This window comes from Schistocerca serialis, chromosome 1 (genome assembly GCF_023864345.2).
Source record: "Schistocerca serialis cubense isolate TAMUIC-IGC-003099 chromosome 1, iqSchSeri2.2, whole genome shotgun sequence".
Lineage (NCBI taxonomy): Eukaryota > Metazoa > Arthropoda > Insecta > Orthoptera > Acrididae > Schistocerca > Schistocerca serialis.
The window spans coordinates 1,176,222,829-1,176,241,097 of record NC_064638.1 but is presented as its reverse complement, the minus strand read 5'-3'; the positions used below and the strand labels follow the sequence as shown (position 1 = coordinate 1,176,241,097).

The window sequence follows — 18,269 nt, the reverse complement described above, 5'->3', positions numbered from 1 at the left end:
TTAGGACTCCATCGGTGTTTTGTTTCTGAATCATGTACCATTGAAAACATTTGTAAGTACAATGTGGGCCGAGAAACAGAAGAGGACAAGGGTGGGAGTGTTTAATTAATAATGATAATAATCATATTTATTTTAAAATGCATTATGCAGTACAAACGAATGCTTAACAAATTTTTAAAATGTGATTTTTCTCCTCTACTAACTGCTTTGTATTACAACAGTGTTTTACATTTTTATTCCGGGATACAACTAAGTATGCTCACTCAGTTGAAGATGACAATCTGTATAATGCGCGTTCATGAATCCAAGCTATTTACGTGTAACAATATTATGAAAAGGAAAGTTGTTACTCACCATATAGTGGAGATGCTGAGTCGCAGACAGGCACAGCACTGCACAGCCCTTATTCCACCATTACACCCAGTATTTTTACTTACCTCTTTTTCTGTTACATGCAACCCCCCCCCCCCCCCCCCTGCTCCCCTGCCCTCAGTCTAACCTGCTGCACTTCATTGTCCACCACCTCTACCCTACTATCCCTTTTCCTTATCCTCACCCACTTGTTAAACCCATCATGCTCAGGTGCTGCTGCTCGCAGTGCAGTTTCAGTTGCCTGAGACTGCAGTTGCGCGCATGTGTGTGTGTGTGTGTGTGTGTGTGTGTGTGTGTGTGTGTGTGTGTGTGTCATGTGTTTTTGACGAAGGCCTTACTGGCTGAAAGCTTTATTTTTGACAGTCTTTTTGTTGTGCCTATTTGTGACTCAGCATCTCCGCTTTATGATGAGTCCCAACTTTCCTTTTCATAATATTGTTACATTCCATCCTGGATTTTCCATTGTTATTTATGTGTATAAACCATCTGATCGGTATGAGATGCTCATGACCATTGGTTATCATCACACGTAGACAAATAAGGAAAATGCCATCTCACACGTCCCCTCTCCCACAGCAGCCACACTCTTAACAACATATGTTTATAAACAGCATAGACTGGCTAAGGCACCACCATATTTGATGTTGCCTATGCACCATCATGCAGTCTACTTTCCCTCTACACTCCACACGCCATGGCTGTTATAGGATCCGACAATTTTTCGTGCATAAATTAAAGAAGAATTACATTATAAATGACGTGACTATTGATAGTTAAACCAGGCTACCGATAATGATGATTGTGGCGTGCAGATGCTATTGATTAATCATTAGTGTATTGATGTTTAAGTAACACTACAGTAAAGTGCTGCTGGGGGAGCGTGCAGGGACTAGACAGTCTGGAGGTTAGACGGTGGGCAGGGGAGAAAGGGGGGAGGTAGCAGAACAGGAGAGAAATAAAAAAGACAGGGTGTATTGGTGGAATAGAGGGTTGTGCAGCACTGGAATGGGAACAGGGAAGGGGCTAGATGGGTGAGGATTACCACTAATGAAGGTTGAGGCCAGGAGGGTTACAGGAACGGAGGATATATTACAGGGAGAGTTCCCACCTGCACAATTCAGAAAAGCTGGTGATGGTGGGAAGGATCGATATGGCACAGGCTGTGAAGCAGTCATTGAAATGAAGAACGTCTTGTTGGGCAGTGTGCTCAGCATCAGGGTAGTCCAGTTGTTTCTCGGCCGCAGTTTGTTGGTAGCCTATCGTACGGACAGAGTGCTTGTTGGTTGTCATGCCCATGTAGAATGGAGCACAGTGGTTGCAGCCTAGCTTGTAGATCACATGACTAGATTCACAAGTAGCCCTGTCTTTGATGGGATAGGTGAAGTTTGTGACCAGACTGGAGTTGGCGGTAGCGGGAGGATGTACAGGACAAGCCATGCATTTAGGTCTATTACAGGGATATGAGCCATGAGGAAAGGATTGGAAGCAGGGGTTGCGTAGGAATGGACAAGGATATTGTATAGGTTAGGTTACTACTGTGGTGTGGATGTATGAGGGGGGGGAGTAAGGATATTGGGTAGGACATTTCTCATTTCAGAGCATGACGAGAGAGAGTCGAAACCCTGGTGCAATGCAATTCAGTTGCTCTGGACCAGGGTGGTACTGAGTTACGAGGGGAATCCTCCTCTGTGGTCAGACGGTGGGACTTTGCAAGGTGGTGGGTGACTGAAAAGATAAGGCACAGGTGATTTGTTTTTGTACTAGGCTTGGACGGTCTGTAATGGCCTCAGTAAGACCCTTGGTATATTTCGAGAGGGACTGCTCGTCACTGCTGATATGACAGCTATGGGTGTCTAGGCTGTATGGAAGGACTTCTTGGTATAGAGTGGATGGCATCTGTTGAAGTGGAGGTATCGCTGGTGGTTGGTAGACTTGATGTGGACAGAGGTACTGATGTAGCCATCTTTGAGGTGGAGATCTAGGAAGGTGGCTCGTTGGGTTGAGTAGGACCAGGTGAAGCGAATGGGAGAGAAGGTGTTGAGGTTCTGGAGGAATGTGGATTGGATGTCGTCACCTTTAGTCCAGATCATAAATATAAAGGAGGGACGATGCATATACTTGAAGAGTTAGAAATTTACATCCATGCAAAGCAAGAGGATAAAAATCTGTTGAATGAGCAAACTGAGTGTAAAAATGATTCCTTTTTCGAAATTTTTCATGACCTATTACCCTGATACCAAGAACATTTAATAGTCCCTTGATACGTTTGCCTCCCTATATCTTGATTTGTAATGCATTGTCCTCACTAGAGTTCCACTAGAAACGACTATACTCTTATCGATTCTTACCAGCAATGTTTCCTATAACCTTTGACTCTGTGGTTTCATCTTTGACGATGTTAGCAAACCGCCTCAGTCTGTGTCGCCTGGCCACCAAGAGTTGTTGCAGGATGGTATGTAGAGCATAAAACGTAGTGTGTTGACATCTTCTTGAAACTCTATTATTTACCCCCATTTTGTATTTTAGATTTGATTCACGGATCCAGTTGTATGGCTTCTTCCGTGTATAGCGATTTTATGACTATGACGAGTGGTGAGCGACATATTTTACTCTATAACACACTAACTACAAACGTCTTTGATTATGCATCAAATATTGCAGTAGGTATTAGAGAAGGTGCTTGAAAGGTTACAAGTAGCGTGAGAGTTAAATTCTTTTATATAAATATCTCACCCGATAAAAATATTTTAGGTGTTGATTCTTCATACAGCTTTTTTGTAATGTTTACCAATTACTTCTGACACCTATCTGGCACATTGGGCAATAAGGTTACGCAATATTTGCATTTCGTCTGTCAGCCTCTTCCTACATGAATCGTAGTAAATGGGTTGTTGTTGTTGTGGTCGTCAGTCCTGAGACTGGTTTGATGCAGCTCTCCATGCTACTCTATCCTGTGCAAGCTTCTTCATCTCCCAGTACCTACTGCAACCTACATCCTTCTGAATCTGCTTAGTGTATCATCTCTTTGTCTCCCTCTACGATTTTTACCCTCCACACTGCCCTCCAGTACTAAATTGGTGATCCCTTGATGCCTCAGAACATGTCCTACCAACCGATCCCTTCTTCTGGTCAAGTTGTGCCACAAACTTCTCTTCTCCCCAATCCTATTCAATACTTCCTCATTAGTTATGTGATCTACCCATCTAATCTTCAGCATTCTTCTGTAGCACCACATTTCGAAAGCTTCTATTCTCTTCTTGTCCAAACTATTTATCATCCATGTTTCACTTCCATACATGGCTACACTCCATACAAATACTTTCAGAAATGACGTCCAGACACTTAAATCTATACTCGATGCTAACAAATTTCTCTTCTTCAGAAACGCTTTCCTTGCCATTGCCAGTCTACATTTTATATCCTCTCTACTTCGACCATCATCAGTTATTTTGCTCCCCAAATAGCAAAACTCCTTTACTACTTTAAGTGTCTCATTTCCTAATCTAATTCCCTCAGCATCAACCGACTTAATTAGACTACATTTCATTATCCTCGTTTTGCTTTTGTTGATGTTCATCTTATATCCTCCTTTCAAGACACTGTCCATTCCAGTCAACTGCCCTTCCAAGTCCTTTGCTGTCTCTGACAGAATTACAATGTCATTGGTGAACCTCAAAGTTTTTATTTCTTCTCCATGGATTTTAATACCTACTTCGAATTTTTCTTTTGTTTGCTTTACTGCTTGCTCAATATACAGATTGAATAACATCGGGGAGAGGCTACAACCCTGTCTTACTCCCTTCCCAACCACTACTTCCCTTTCATGTCCGTCGACTCTTATAACCACCATCTGGTTTCTGTACAAATTGTAAATAGCCTTTTGCTCCCTGTATTTTACCCCTGCCACCTTTAGAATTTGAAAGAGAGTATTCCAGTCAACATTGTCAAAAGCTTTCTCTAAGTCTACAAATGCTAGAAACGTAGGTTTGCCTTTCTTTGATCTATTTTCTAAGATAAGTCGTAGAGTCAGTATTGCCTCACATGTTCCAATATTTCTGTGGAGTCCAAACTGATCTTCCCCGAGGTCAGCTTCTACCAGTTTTCCCATTCGTCTGTAAAGAATTCGTGTTAGTATTTTGCAGCTGTGGCTTATTAAACTGATTGTTCGGTAATTTTCACATCCTTCAACACCTGCTTTCTTTGGGATTGGAATTATTATATTCTTCTTGAAGTCTGAGGGTATTTCGCCTGTTTCATACATCTTGCTCACCAGATGGTAGAGTTTTGACAGGAATGGCTCTCCCAAGGCCATCAGTAGTTGAAAATGGAATGTTGTCTTCTTCATGCAGTATCATATCTCCCATTTCATCTTCATCTACATCCTCTCCCATTTCCATAATATTGTCCTCAAGTACATCGGCCTTGTATAGACCCTCTATATACTCCTTCCACCTTTCTGCTTTCCCTTCTTTGCTTAGAACTGGGTTTCCATCTGAGCTCTTGATGTTGAAACAAGTGGTTCTCTTATCTCCAAAGGTCTCTTAAATTTTCCTGTAGGCAGTATCTATCTTACCCCTAGTGAGATAAGCCTCTACATCCTTACATTTGTCCTCTAGCCATCCCTGCTTAGCCATTTTGCACTTCCTGTCGATCTCATTTTTGAGACGTTTGTATTCCTTTTTGCCTGCTTCATTTACTGCATTTTTATATTTTCTCCTTTCATCAATTAAATTCAATATTTCTTGTGTTACCGAAGGATTTCTACTAGCCCTCGTCTTTTTACCCACTTAATCCTCTGCTGCCTTCACTACTTCATCCCTCAAAGCTACCCATTCTTCTTCTACTGTATTTCTTTCCCCCATTCTTGTCAATTGTTCCCTTATTCTCTCCCTGAAACTCTGTACAACCTCTGGTTCTTCCAGTTTATCCAGGTCCCATCTCCTTAAATTCCCACCTTTTTGCAGTTTCTTCAGTTTTAATCTACAGGTCATAACCAATAGATTGTGGTCAGAGTCCACATCTGCCCCTGGAAATGTCTTACAATTTAAAACCTGGTTCCTAAATCTCTGTCTTACCATTATATAATCTATCTGATACCTTTTAGTATCTCCAGGGTTCTTCCATGTATACAAGCTTCTTTCATGATTCTTAAACCAAGTGTTAGCTATGATCATGTTGTGCTCTGTGCAAAATTCTACCCGGCGGCTTCCTCTTTGATTTCTTAGCCCCTATCCATATACACCTACTATGTTTCCTTCTCTCCCTTTTCCTACACCCGAATTCCAGTCACCCATGACTATTAAATTTTCGTCTCCCTTCACTATCTGAATAATTTCTTTTATCTCATCATACATTTCTTCAATTTCTTCGTCATCTGCAGAGCTAGTGGGCATATAAACTTGTACTACTGTAGTAGGTGTGTGCTTCGTATCTATCTTGGCCACGACAATGCGTTCGCTGTGCTGTTTGTAGTAGCTTACCCGCATTCCTATTTTCCTGTTCATTATTAAACCTACTCCTGCATTACCCCTATTTGATTTTGTGTTTATAACCCTGTAGTCACCTGACCAGAAGTCTTGTTCCTCCTGCCACCGAACTTCACTAATTCCCACGATATCTAACTTTAACCTATCCATTTCCCTTTTTAAATTTTCTAACCTACTTGCCCGATTAAGGGATCTGACATTCCACGCTCCGATCCGTAGAATGCCAGTTTTCTTTCTCCTTATAACGACATCCTCTTGAGTAGTCCCCACCCGGAGATCCGAATGGGGGACTATTTTACCTCCGGAATATTTTATCCAAGAGGACGCCATCATCATTTAATCATACAGTAAAGCTGCATGCCCTCGGGAAAATTATGGCTGTACTTTCCCCTTGCTTTCAGCCGTTCACAGTACCAGCACAGCAAGACCGTTTTGCTTATTGTTACAAGGCCAGATCAGTCAATCATCCAGACTGTTGCCCCTGCAACTACTGAAAAGGCTGCTGCCCCTCTTCAGGAACCACACGTTTGTCTGGCCTCTCAACAGATACCTCCCCATTGTGGTTGTACCTACGGCATGGCTATCCGTATCGCTGAGGCACGCAAGCCTCCCCACCAACGGCAAGGTCCATGGTTCATGGGGGGAAGAGTAAATGGGTATATTAACTTTTAATACCACGGCAATGCCGATGTAGATATAAGTGACAGGATTGGGGGGGGGGGGGGGGAACCACCTAAAGTGTAGATAGCCATCGACACGTGAGATAAGAGGTTTCTATCCGAAGTTCACATTTTATATTTTTAATTTTGACTCATATATGTTGAGTGTTTGTGCTTGGTTCACATCAGACCTGTATTATTTGAACTTAATCGAACCACTGTGTCCCCATCGAATTACGTGGCCTCTGATACATTTTAAGCTAGTGAGTTTTTACACCTATTTGGTAACATTGAGATGATGTTTTAGACTTACGTCTAATAACATTCCCCGGTTGGGTATTTGTATAACCTTACCACAATTTAGTATAAGGGGGTGTTTACCACAGTGAGTATATGGGTAGCTGGTACTGAGGATGGATGAACAGTTTTACAGACACAGCGTTATAGATGTTACCCCCTCAAGATTTAATGATATCGATACGCATAAATAGTCAGTGACTTATATTTTAACTTTGTCCAGATCATCAGTGATGTACCAGCATGATTACTTATATTCTCATGGATATTGTTAGGTCAATGTTGCCATACATCTTCAAATGAGATACTTATAATACTTGAGTACTCGCATTCGGGAGGACGACGGTTCAATCCCGCGTCCGGCCATCCTGATTTAGGTTTTCCGTGATTTCCCTAAATCACTCCAGGCAAATGCCAGGATGGTTCCTTTGAAAGGGCACGGCCGACTTCCTTCCCCGTTCTTCCCTAATCCAATGAGACCGATGACTCGCTGTCTGGTCTCCTCCCCAACAACAACCCAACCCAACTTGAGTACTGATGATGATGGAGATTGTAGTATATTACTTTGGAATTCCGTGTACTATACTTAGATGCTATTTTGATATTTGCCAATATAAGGCACTTATAGTCAATACTACATTTTTTCCTTCCCATGGAAGTTGTCCACTGCCATAACTTACAAATATGTCCAACGTCATTTTCTAACCCTTTTGGATTACTGTACTGTTCACCTATCGTTGCACTCTTGAGTTGCCACTTAATCAATTTTATACTTGATGCAACATTGCATTACATGACATTCAGCTAATGGGTACAGGTCCATTATTGTTTTTGACCAGTTTTTAGGTACCGTGACATTTTGACCCATGCAGATAATTTCCGACTCATTAAGGTCATTAGACAGAATATGATGATACTGGATGATGTACTTAAGATCCGGATAGTCATCTCATACGCTACTACACCTGGCCTTTATGCAACCTGAGAGTGATTTGACATGGTTATAAGTGATACCCTTAGTCTTAGGGATGATATACATTTAATTTTGAGATTTATGTTCAGACATATAGGCGGCCTCTTATATTTCTCTTTTTTTTCCATTCCTTTTTATTCTATTGATTCCACTTGGTATAATTCTGCATAATTGTATAGGACTTATATGTAGTATGTAGGGAGATAGACATTTTTTGGTATATTGAGATTGAGAATCTTCTTTGTAACCATGACTATATGAGCCAACTACTGCCGTTACTTTAATCCACTCAGCACAATGTAGGGTTGTCCTACATAAGAGTCCTAATGAAGTGTTTACGATGACCAGATGTTTGATGATTTTACTTCGTGAATGCAATTGGGCTTTAAGACAAGCTCATTTATGCTGTCTATCATTAATATTGCGGCAGCTGTTTGTCGTACCACACATAATACAACCTAGACCACACATAAGTAACTATGTATTCTGACATGGTTGTCACATTTTCTTTATTTTATTGTTATTTATATTAGTTAATTATTATTTTGAAAAAATAAGTAAATAAAATTCTTCCACTGTTCCATTGGACATCTGATATGTTGCGTGGCCTATTGCAACTGTGTGTTACGGTTTTATGAATAATAGCATATACATATGTTCATATATCATGCTTTATTTGAGTAAAACAGTGAAAACTATTAACAACAGCATGACGTAGGCAGAAGCATATGTGCCCTAATGTTACATATAGTTTTATGATATACAGTATATCTCTTTGAGCCACTTACATAGTTAACATGATACCTGTCAATTGTTAATGTATGTTCTGTATTTTTATAATTTTTATAATAATACATTTCTTCTACTCATTGTACAGGGGCCTGAAGACGGCATCAATGTAATGCCGAAACTGGTAGCACATAGAAGTTCATAAAATAAAATTAATTTCTACAATACATAAGGCTGTTGGTAAATTATTGCATCAAGAAGATCACGAAGATGTCATCAACGAATCTGAACCAGGTGAAGGGTTTAGGATTCTGGGCATTTAGGAAGGAATCCTCTACATGGCCCATGAGTAGGTTGGCTTAGGATGGTGCCATGCGGGTGCCCATAGCTGTACCCTGGATTTTTTTGTAGATAATGCCTTCAGAGGAGAAGTAACAGTGGGTCACAGTGACTATGAAGGAGGTTGTTGGTTTGGGATCCATTGGGTGTTAGGAAAGGTAGTGTTCAATAGCAGTAAGACCATGGGCATTGGGGATGTTAGTGTTAGTGAAGGTGGCACTAATGGTGACGAGCAGGACACTGTGCAGTAAAGAAACAGGAACTTGATAGTTGATGGAGGAAATGGGTGTTATCTTTTATATAGAAGTGTATGTTGCGGCTAATAGGCTGAATGTTTTGGTCTGTGAGAGCAGAGATTCCCGTAGTGGGGACACAGTAACCAGTCACAATAGGGTGTTCTTGGGTGGTTGGGTTTATGGACTTCAGGAGGCATGTAGGAGGTCAGAATGTGGGTAGTGGTAGGGGTGGGGTGAGAGATGGACTCTCTGGGATAGACCTAAGGATTTGAGGAGAGATTGGAGATCCTGCTGGATTCCTGGAATGTGGTTACTCTGGCAGAGTTTGTAGATGGAAGTGACACCCTGCAGAGTCCTTCTGCCAGGTAATCCATGTGGTTCGAAACAACAGGGATGGAGGCATTGTCAGCAGGTTGGATTATAAGGTCGGGATCAATTTTAGGTGGTGGATTGTGGTTTTTTTATGCAGATGTAAGGTTAGTTTGCATGTTGAAGCATTTGGGAATGATAGTGAGACAAGATTCGAGGTTAAGAAATTCTGGAAAGTTAACAGAGGTCATTTGGTGCTGGTGGGGTGGATCATGGTTAGATGGAAGAGTCACCTAAGTCAGGCAGGGTTCAGTATTGGTCTTTGGTTGAGTCTGATTGGCAGGGATGGTGACGAAAAAGTGTTTCCCCTGTAGGGACCAGGAGAAGAGAGAAGGTCTTTAATAAGTCATGCATGACTGAATTTGAGAGTGGCGAAAAAGTTGAGGCCTTTGGAAAGGACTAATATTTTTGCAGCACTAAGGATTTTGGAGGAAAGGTGCATGACTGTGTTTTGGGTCTCTTTAGGTTCTGGATTATATGTGGTGGTGGGAGGGAGTTTTGGAGGTTGGGGTAAATGAGTAATTCTGCAAGACTGAGTTTGTCAGCTGTGAGGGAACATGGGGGAGGTTTGGAGGCTGTTGTAGAGGTACTGGTCAGGTTTACTTCAAGGTGAGAGTAGAAAGGGGGCAGAGTGGAGAGTTTCATGAGGTGGTGGTGTGCGTGTTGCTCTAGTTCCTGGAGGGCAAGGGTTTCAGTGTGTTTTATGTGTTTCAGGAATTTGGGATTGCATAGCAGGAGAATTTTACAGATGGAGAGAAGGTATTTCAAGAATGTTAGGGCTTGATTGATATGGTTTTGTAGGACTATGTTGGTGAATGCTTAGGATTGGCAGAATCTGAACAGATGGAGATCATTGAGGAAGGAATTGTGGCAGGCAGAGATGGGTAATTTGAGGGTAAGGCTGTTTGGGTGGATTCATATGGACAGACAGCTTGTTGGTTGTCAGGCCCACGTAGAATGCAGCACAGTAGTTGCAGCTTAGCTTGTGGATCACATGACTAGTTTCACAGGGAGACCTGCCTTTTATGAGACAGGTGACGTTTGTGACCAGACTGGAGTAGGTGCTAGTGGGAAGATGTATGGGTCTCACTGGGGCCTTGGCAGACCATAATTACCCGGCCTTGGCAGACCATAATTACCCTCCCAATCTTCTACAAAAACAAATCTCCTGTGCCATATCTTTCCAGTCACCCACATCTTCCAAAGTCCCAGTGTCGAGCCACAGAGGATCATTCCCTTGTAACTCAGTACCACCCAGGACCGGAGCAACTGAATTACGCTCTCCACCAGGGTTTCGACTACCTCTCATCATGCCCTGAAATGAGAAATGTGCTGCTAACTATCCTACCCACTACCACCTCCACCCAACAATGGTTTTCCACCATCCACCAAAACTACACAATATTCTCGTCCATCCCTACACAACCACTGCTCCTAACCCCTTTCCTCTTGCCTCATATCCCTGTAATCGGGGTTGCCACAAGTTCTGGAAATCAGGGAATACCAGGGGATTTCAAATGTGTCAGGGAAATAACAGGGCTGCCAACAATCTGTGGCAAGGAAACAACTGGTCCAACCTGTTGCTGAGCACACTGCCCAACATAATGTTCTTCATTTCAATAACTGCTTCACAGCCCGTGCCAAATGGATCTTTCCCACCGTCACCAACTTTTCTGAATTGCGCAGGTGGGAACTCTCCTTGCAATGTATCCTACTTTCCCATAACCCTCCTGGCCTCAACCTTCATTAGTCATTGTCCTCATTCATCTAGCCCATTCCCCGTTCCCATTTTAGCATTAAACAGACCTCTATTCCACCAACACACCCTATCTATTTACTTCTCTCCATTTCCACTACCCCCTCAGTCTCCTCCGCTCTCCGTCTAACCCCCCGACTGCTCCAAGCTGCCCTACCGTCGCTCCACCTCATCCCTGCATGCTCATCCCCAGTAGCACTTTACTGTCCCCTTCCCCTACCCTGCTATCCCTCTGCCTCCCTGCCCTAGCCTCCTCCTCATCCCCACCCAATTGCCTCTCCCATCATATGCTGGTGCGCGCGTGCGTACGTGGGCGTGGGCGTGTGTGTGCACACGCGCGCTGGCACGTGCGCGTGCGTGTGCGTGCGCACGCATGTGTGGCGTTTCCGCACGCACCCGCGTGCTTGTGTGTGCGTGTGCATGCATTTGTGTGTGTGGACACGCGTGCGCACACTTGTGTGTTGTATATTTTTGACAGGCCTTGTTGGCCGAAAGCTTATTTTGTGATAGTCTTGTTGTTGTGCCTATCTGCGACTTAGTATCTCCACTGTATGGCTGTATGGTAAGTAGCAACTATCCTTTTCATAATGTTATGACATCTATGTGTAAATTTGTATAAAACAACATAAACTATTACATACATTCTACTTTTTCTTTTATGTATGTATCATCTTGTTTGCTAGATCCACAATCTATTTAAAAAAACAGAGCAAAGAATCCTCTTTCGGGGTGACTTTAACATAAAATTATTCTCTTTCTTTGCATAACTTTAGTTAATGTGTATCTTTATGTTCATTGTATGGGAGCCTCTGCAATCATATGATATAATGGCACACCTCAAATAATTGATTTTCAGAATAATACTTAATTAAGTTTATTGCATAATACAGTAATGACATCATTGTCAAAAGGACCAGTCAGTTATTATAGTGAACCACTAGAGAGGGTGTTAGAAGAAGGGGTTATTGGTTCATACATCCAGTGTATTGCCAGAATCTAACAGCTTTTTGTTATCGTAGATTAACAATTTGTTTGTGAGAAACTTCGAGAGATTATGCGGACGTTACCCACTATCAATGCATAGCGATATATCATCTTGGTTACCAAATGTGAGAACACTTACTGCTACTTTTCTCCTTTCTGTTTCAAAATTCTATAGTGGTAATTCTACGTAAATACATCTGATATTAATCAGTCCTCCTTTCCTTTCCTTCCCATCCCATACGCTAAGTCTCCCCTGACTTGCAGTTCTGGGTGACTTTCCCAAAATCTGCCCCTTTTCCTAGACGTCTCCAGTCATTTTCCTTCACCCTTCTTCCTTCCCCTTCAACCCTTCTGCCTGAAGAAGAAGCCACTGGCTCCGAAAACTTGCCAATCACAACAGTTCTTTATGTGTGTGTGTGTTCTGCCACTGCTTGGTGAGTAGATTTTTTATCTACCCAATTAAATAATTGGATATAATAGAGGGAAACAATCCATGTGGGAAAAATATATCTAAAAACAAAGATGATGTGACTTACCAGACGAAAGCGCTGGCAGGCCGATAGACACACAAACAAACACAAATATGCACACAAAATTCAAGCCTTCGCAACCCACGGTTGTTTCGCCAAGAAAGAGGGAAGGAGAGAGGAAGATGAAAGGATGTGGGTTTTAAGGGAGAGGGTAAGGAGTCATTCCAATCCCGGGAGCAGAAAGACTTACCTAGGGGTAAAAAAGGACAGGTATACACTCGCGCACACACACACACACACACATCCATCCACACATATACAGACACAAGCAGACATTTGTAAAGGCAAAGAATTTCGGCAGAGATGTCAATCGAGGCGGAATTAAATAATTTTATCAATAATTGATTGCTTTAATTGTTATAGTTAATTTGAACAATAATTGATTATTTTCATTGTTATAATCAATTGGATCGGAAGTCATCTGGGGCTACACAGCCCTACAAGACTTACATAAACTATGCCTATTGTACCCACGCTGTAGAAAGTATGAACCCTCCCAGGTGTGCATATTCATGCGAATATCCCCTAGAAAACTTACCATACTGAAGTACAATGCTTAAATTCAAATTTTTTCTTCTATCTGATAGATTTTTTCCTTCCTCCCCCCCTCTCTCTTACCCAGTCTTAGCTCAAAAATGGTATGTAAATGCACTGAGCATCATTTCAGGAATGGGCATTATTGCTTCAGAACATAGCTGTCCCTCAGAACTGTCACTTTTGTACATTTCTTATGCAAAACCATACAATAACCACATTCACACGCAGGATACATCATGCAGATCCCTTGTATTGCCACCCCTTGGCCAGACATGCATACAACATTCTCCTACCAACAATATACTGTGCTATTCATATACATGCTTATATTATGGAAACGATAGTTGTTACTCACAGATAGGCACGACAAAAGGACTGTGAAACAAGTAAGCTCTTGCACGTGCGTGCGCGCGCGCGCTCGCGCACACACACACACACACACACACACACACACACACACACACACACACAAAGTCTCTGGCCGCCAAGACCATTCTGTCTGCAACAGTGCATGATGGGAGAAGCAGCCTGGGTGGTGAGGATAAGGAGGAGACTGGGGCAGGGAAGGGGAGTGATAGCAGGGTAGGGATGGGGACAGTAAAGTGCTGCTTGTGGGAGCATACCAGGATGAAGAGTGGAGAGGCTACGGCAGCTAGGTGCAGTTGGGACATTAGACGGAGGGAAGGGAAAGGGGTGAGAGGCAGTGGAAAATGAGTTAATTAAAATAATTGGGTGCATTTGTGGAATTGGGAAGGATCCATATGGCACAGGCTGTGAAGCAATCAATGAAATGGGTCACATAGGGCAGCGGCCTCAGCGACGAAATGATCCACACTTTCTCAGTGGCTATGCATGTGGACACACAGCATGTTGGTTGTTGTGCCCACGTAGAACGCAGCACAGTGATTGCAGCTTAGCCTGTAGATCATATGACTGGTAGTCCTGCCTTTGATGGGATACGTGATGCTTGTGACCGGACTGGAATAGGTAATAGTGGATGTATGGGAAAGACCTGTGAATAGCAGCTATCCTTTTCATTGTATTGTCGTTATTCTATCCTGCAATTTCCACTGTTCATGCTTGTTTCATAATCCCCAGAAATGTCAGATATGCTTGGTTCTTACATCTTACAGCTGGCAAAAGGCCTGAATGTTACCCCCAAAGTGCCCAATATGGCTTCAATAGTTCAAGTCGAAATTTCTTATACCATAAATTTTGAAGTTTTTAAGGCAATTTTAACATTCCTTTTTCTTTCCACAGACCTTTTTCAGCAAGAACAACCACCTTGGGATGAGGCATACTTTTGATAACAAATGGTCCCTCATGTAAAGGATGGAACTTGATTCTTACTGTAACAATGTTTAAGCTATGTTTGTCACATTTTAGCAACGCTTGATCTCCCGTATTGAATTATACTTCTTTTCCTTTTATCTCCTTTGTTAATAATTCTTTAATGTTAATTTCTACTCCTTGTTGTGGTATTTTCTCATTTGGCCAGCCAATCCATTTTGGTAATGATTCGTCGTCTAATTTACACTCTGTTACTTTTGTAGGTGATATTTTTGTAAGTGAATGTGGTAAGTTGTTTAAAACTACTACAAAAACCTTGATCATCTCAAACCATCTTATTATTGCAGTATGCTCTCATTTTTCTCTACAGATTAGCTGGAGGATGGTACCTGGATTTTAAAATACGTTACATTTTCCTATGTTAGAAATTCTTTGAAATTTTCAGCAGCAATTTGTGCTCCTTTATGAGCTAGAAGAAGAGTGATCACTTAGTTTAGCTGTCACTATGCAGGTTGTAACTTTCTTCGTAGGATATAATGGTTCTACGCTTCGATCAGCATAGGATTGCTACAAGAATGGATGTCATTTCACCCTGCAAATTGTCTATTAAAGTGTCATTTCCAATTTCATTGTCAATTTATTTAGTCATGGTTTGTGTTGGTTTCTGTATTGGCCATGTGATTTATACTATTATCTGGTAGTGTAGTTTCAGCCATCAATCTATTTCTTGTAAATGTGATGTACTAACTTCAACTTGTAAACAAACTTCTCCTTCTGACGGTCCTTATGGAAACTTTACTATGTCTTTCTTAAAGTTGAATAAGACTTTCATTTCTGTGAGCCAATCCATGCCTAACAATTGCTCTTTGGTAAAATTTAAGAAGTTAAGTTTCACATGGAAACTTCCATCTGCTCTCAAATGTTTACACATAGAGGCACTATTTTATGAAAACAAAATCTGTATTTCTGTTCCAGGTTTTGGTGAAACGTCTACATGATGGTCCAAGTGAAGGTAGCACATTAGTCATGGACACCAAACCTTTTGAGATTATTTACAAAGTATATCACATAGATAGCATGATAATGCTTGGAGTCATTAACAGTTTAGAATACTGCCTATCTTCTTCTGATGAAAGTGAAAGAAGAGAAGTGTTGGAGTTTCTGTGTTGTTTTTTCTCAGAACAGCATTCAAGTGTTGCTTCAGACTATAAGAAACTGTGGAATGCTTTTCTTTTGAAGTGTGTAAAGTATTTTTTGTAATATTTCCAATAATGGTGACTACCTATGAGGAAAAAAAAAATACTGAGATCCACTTACTTTCTTTTCAGGCTACGAGCTGAAGAAATGGCTGGAGATGTTGTGTGTAAGCACACATACAATTTTCTTGTGAATCATCCCGAACTAAGTTCGGATTATAAATGTGTGCTCAAAAAATTAATTCGTACCAAAAGACCAAGTTTACGCAAGGAGCTGCTGTTCCAGATAACAAAAGCAATACTCCATGAGAGCAGCTTAATCTTGCATGATGATCAGTTGCTGCAGTTAATGGCAGAACGCATAAGGACAGATTTTGTGAGCTTTTCAATATACTTGTTACATGCAATAATGGTATAAAGTAACGTCACATGAGATGTTATGTTGGTGTTCTACTCTAAATTTTCAGGTCGATGTACGTTTGTGTGCGCTGAGATGTTTAGGACTGATATGCAGGAAATACCCTGCTGCTGTCTGTCCTGTTCTCAAAGAAAGGATTATTTGGCTACACAATTTTTTACTGGAACATTACATTAATAGTAATTCCTGCAATAGTGATAGGTATGCTTATTTCTCAAATGTTTCTCTCTTCTGTACAAAAATTTATTTAGAACTTGCATATATTTCATTCACAAAAGGCAAATAAATAAATAAGAAAAAGTCTCTTAAAGGGGGCAGGTTTACTACATTGAGATGACAAAAGTTTTTGGATAGCTATATGCACATATAAAGATGACAGTAGTATCGTGTACACCAGGTATAAAAGGGCAGTGCATTGGGGAACTGTCATTTTTACTCGGGTGATTCATGTGAAAAGTTTTTCGACATGATTATGGCCACACAATGGGAATTAATGGACTTTAAACAAAGAATGTTATTTGGAGCTAGACACAGGGACGTTCCATTTCAGAAATTGTTAGTGAATTCAATATTCTGAGATCCACAATGTCAAGAGTGTCCCGAAAATACCAAATTTCAAGCATTACCTCTCATCATGGACAACACAGTGGCTGGTGGTCTTTCCATAATGGCCAAGAGCAGTGGCATTTGCATAGAGTTGTTGGCACTAACGGACAAACAACACTGCATGAAATAAGTGCAGAAATCAGTTTGGAATGTACCACGAACATATTTTTATATTAGGACAGTACAGTGAAAGTTGGCATTAATGGGCCATGGCAGCAGACGACTGATGCATGTGCCTTTTCTAACAGCACATCATCACATGCAGTGCTCTCTTGGACTCATGACCATATCGGTTGGTTCTCAGACACTGTAAAACTGTGGCCTGGTCAGATGTCAGATGTGTCTGGATTTCAGTTGGTAAGATCTGATGGCAGGGTTAGGGTGTGGCACAGTCCCTATGAAGCCATGGACCCAAGTTATCAGCAAGACACTGTGCAAGCAGGTGGTGGCTCCATAATGGTGTGGGCATATTTTACATGGAATGGACTGGGTCCTTTGGTGTAACTGAGCTGATCATTTGACTGGAATTGGTATCATTCAGCTACTTCAAGACCATTTACTGCCATTCATGGACTTAATGTTCCCAAAACAGTGGACTTTTTATGGATGACAATGTTCCCGTCACTGGGCCACAGTTGTTTGTGATTGGTTTGAAGGACATTCTAGACAATTTGAGTGAACGATTTGTCCAGTCAGATAGTCTGACAGAAATCCCATTGAACATTTATCGAGAAGTCAGTTCGTGCACAAAATCCTGCACTGGCAACACTTTCAAAATTATGGACATCTATAGAGGCAGCATGGCTCAATATTTCTGCAGAGGACTTCCAACGACTTGCTGAGACCATGCAGTGATGAGTTACTGCACTACACTGGACACTAGGTGGTCCAACACAATATTAGGATGTACCCCACGACTTTTCACTTCAGTGTAATTCAGAGAATGACAGCTAGTGAAGAGGTACTTGAACAGCAGTGAAAGTTTGTGCTGACAAGAGAACTCTTCCCCTTAGAATAGGGCATTCAAACACATGGTGATCAGTTTGTCCACAAGATGATTCTTCGTGCTGTTGTGGTCAGGACTGTGTGAATTAACATCTGTTACCTGTAACACATATAGTGCAATGCAAGTCCATCCAGATAGTGACATGCTGCCTGCTGAAAAGCTCATCTAACAATTCAAGTTTATTTATGAGTTACTAGTCACAAATTGTGAGCTGACAGTGAGGTGTGGGACTGACGTAAGTTCCTATGTAAATAATGGCTCGTCACAAACTTCAAAATGGGGGGGGGGGGGGGCGAGATCAATGCTCCTGTGCAGATGAATGTAGATGCAAACCAGTGCAGTCAACAAAATCAACAGTTAAAGTAATGTTCATTTTGAATAAACGACAGAAAATTGTTAGTCACTGTTTTTATTTTAGCATTGAATAATTGTCATTGCTAGTAATGATCTTATAAGGCACAGTCTCAAAGACATGCTTAATCTTGA

The 18,269-nt window shown here is 41.4% G+C and overlaps 1 protein-coding gene across 1 annotated transcript in view; it reads left to right on the top strand.

Annotated features, from left to right (window-relative positions):
• The window catches only part of LOC126456397 (uncharacterized), a 438,969-nt gene that overhangs the window by 67,881 nt on the left and 352,819 nt on the right, over window positions 1-18,269 (top strand). The window contains exons 6-8 of the mRNA XM_050092153.1: window positions 15,533-15,795; window positions 15,886-16,129; window positions 16,221-16,372. Of these exons, the coding sequence (XP_049948110.1) occupies window positions 15,533-15,795; window positions 15,886-16,129; window positions 16,221-16,372 (659 nt within the window). The remainder of the gene's footprint in view (window positions 1-15,532; window positions 15,796-15,885; window positions 16,130-16,220; window positions 16,373-18,269) is intronic.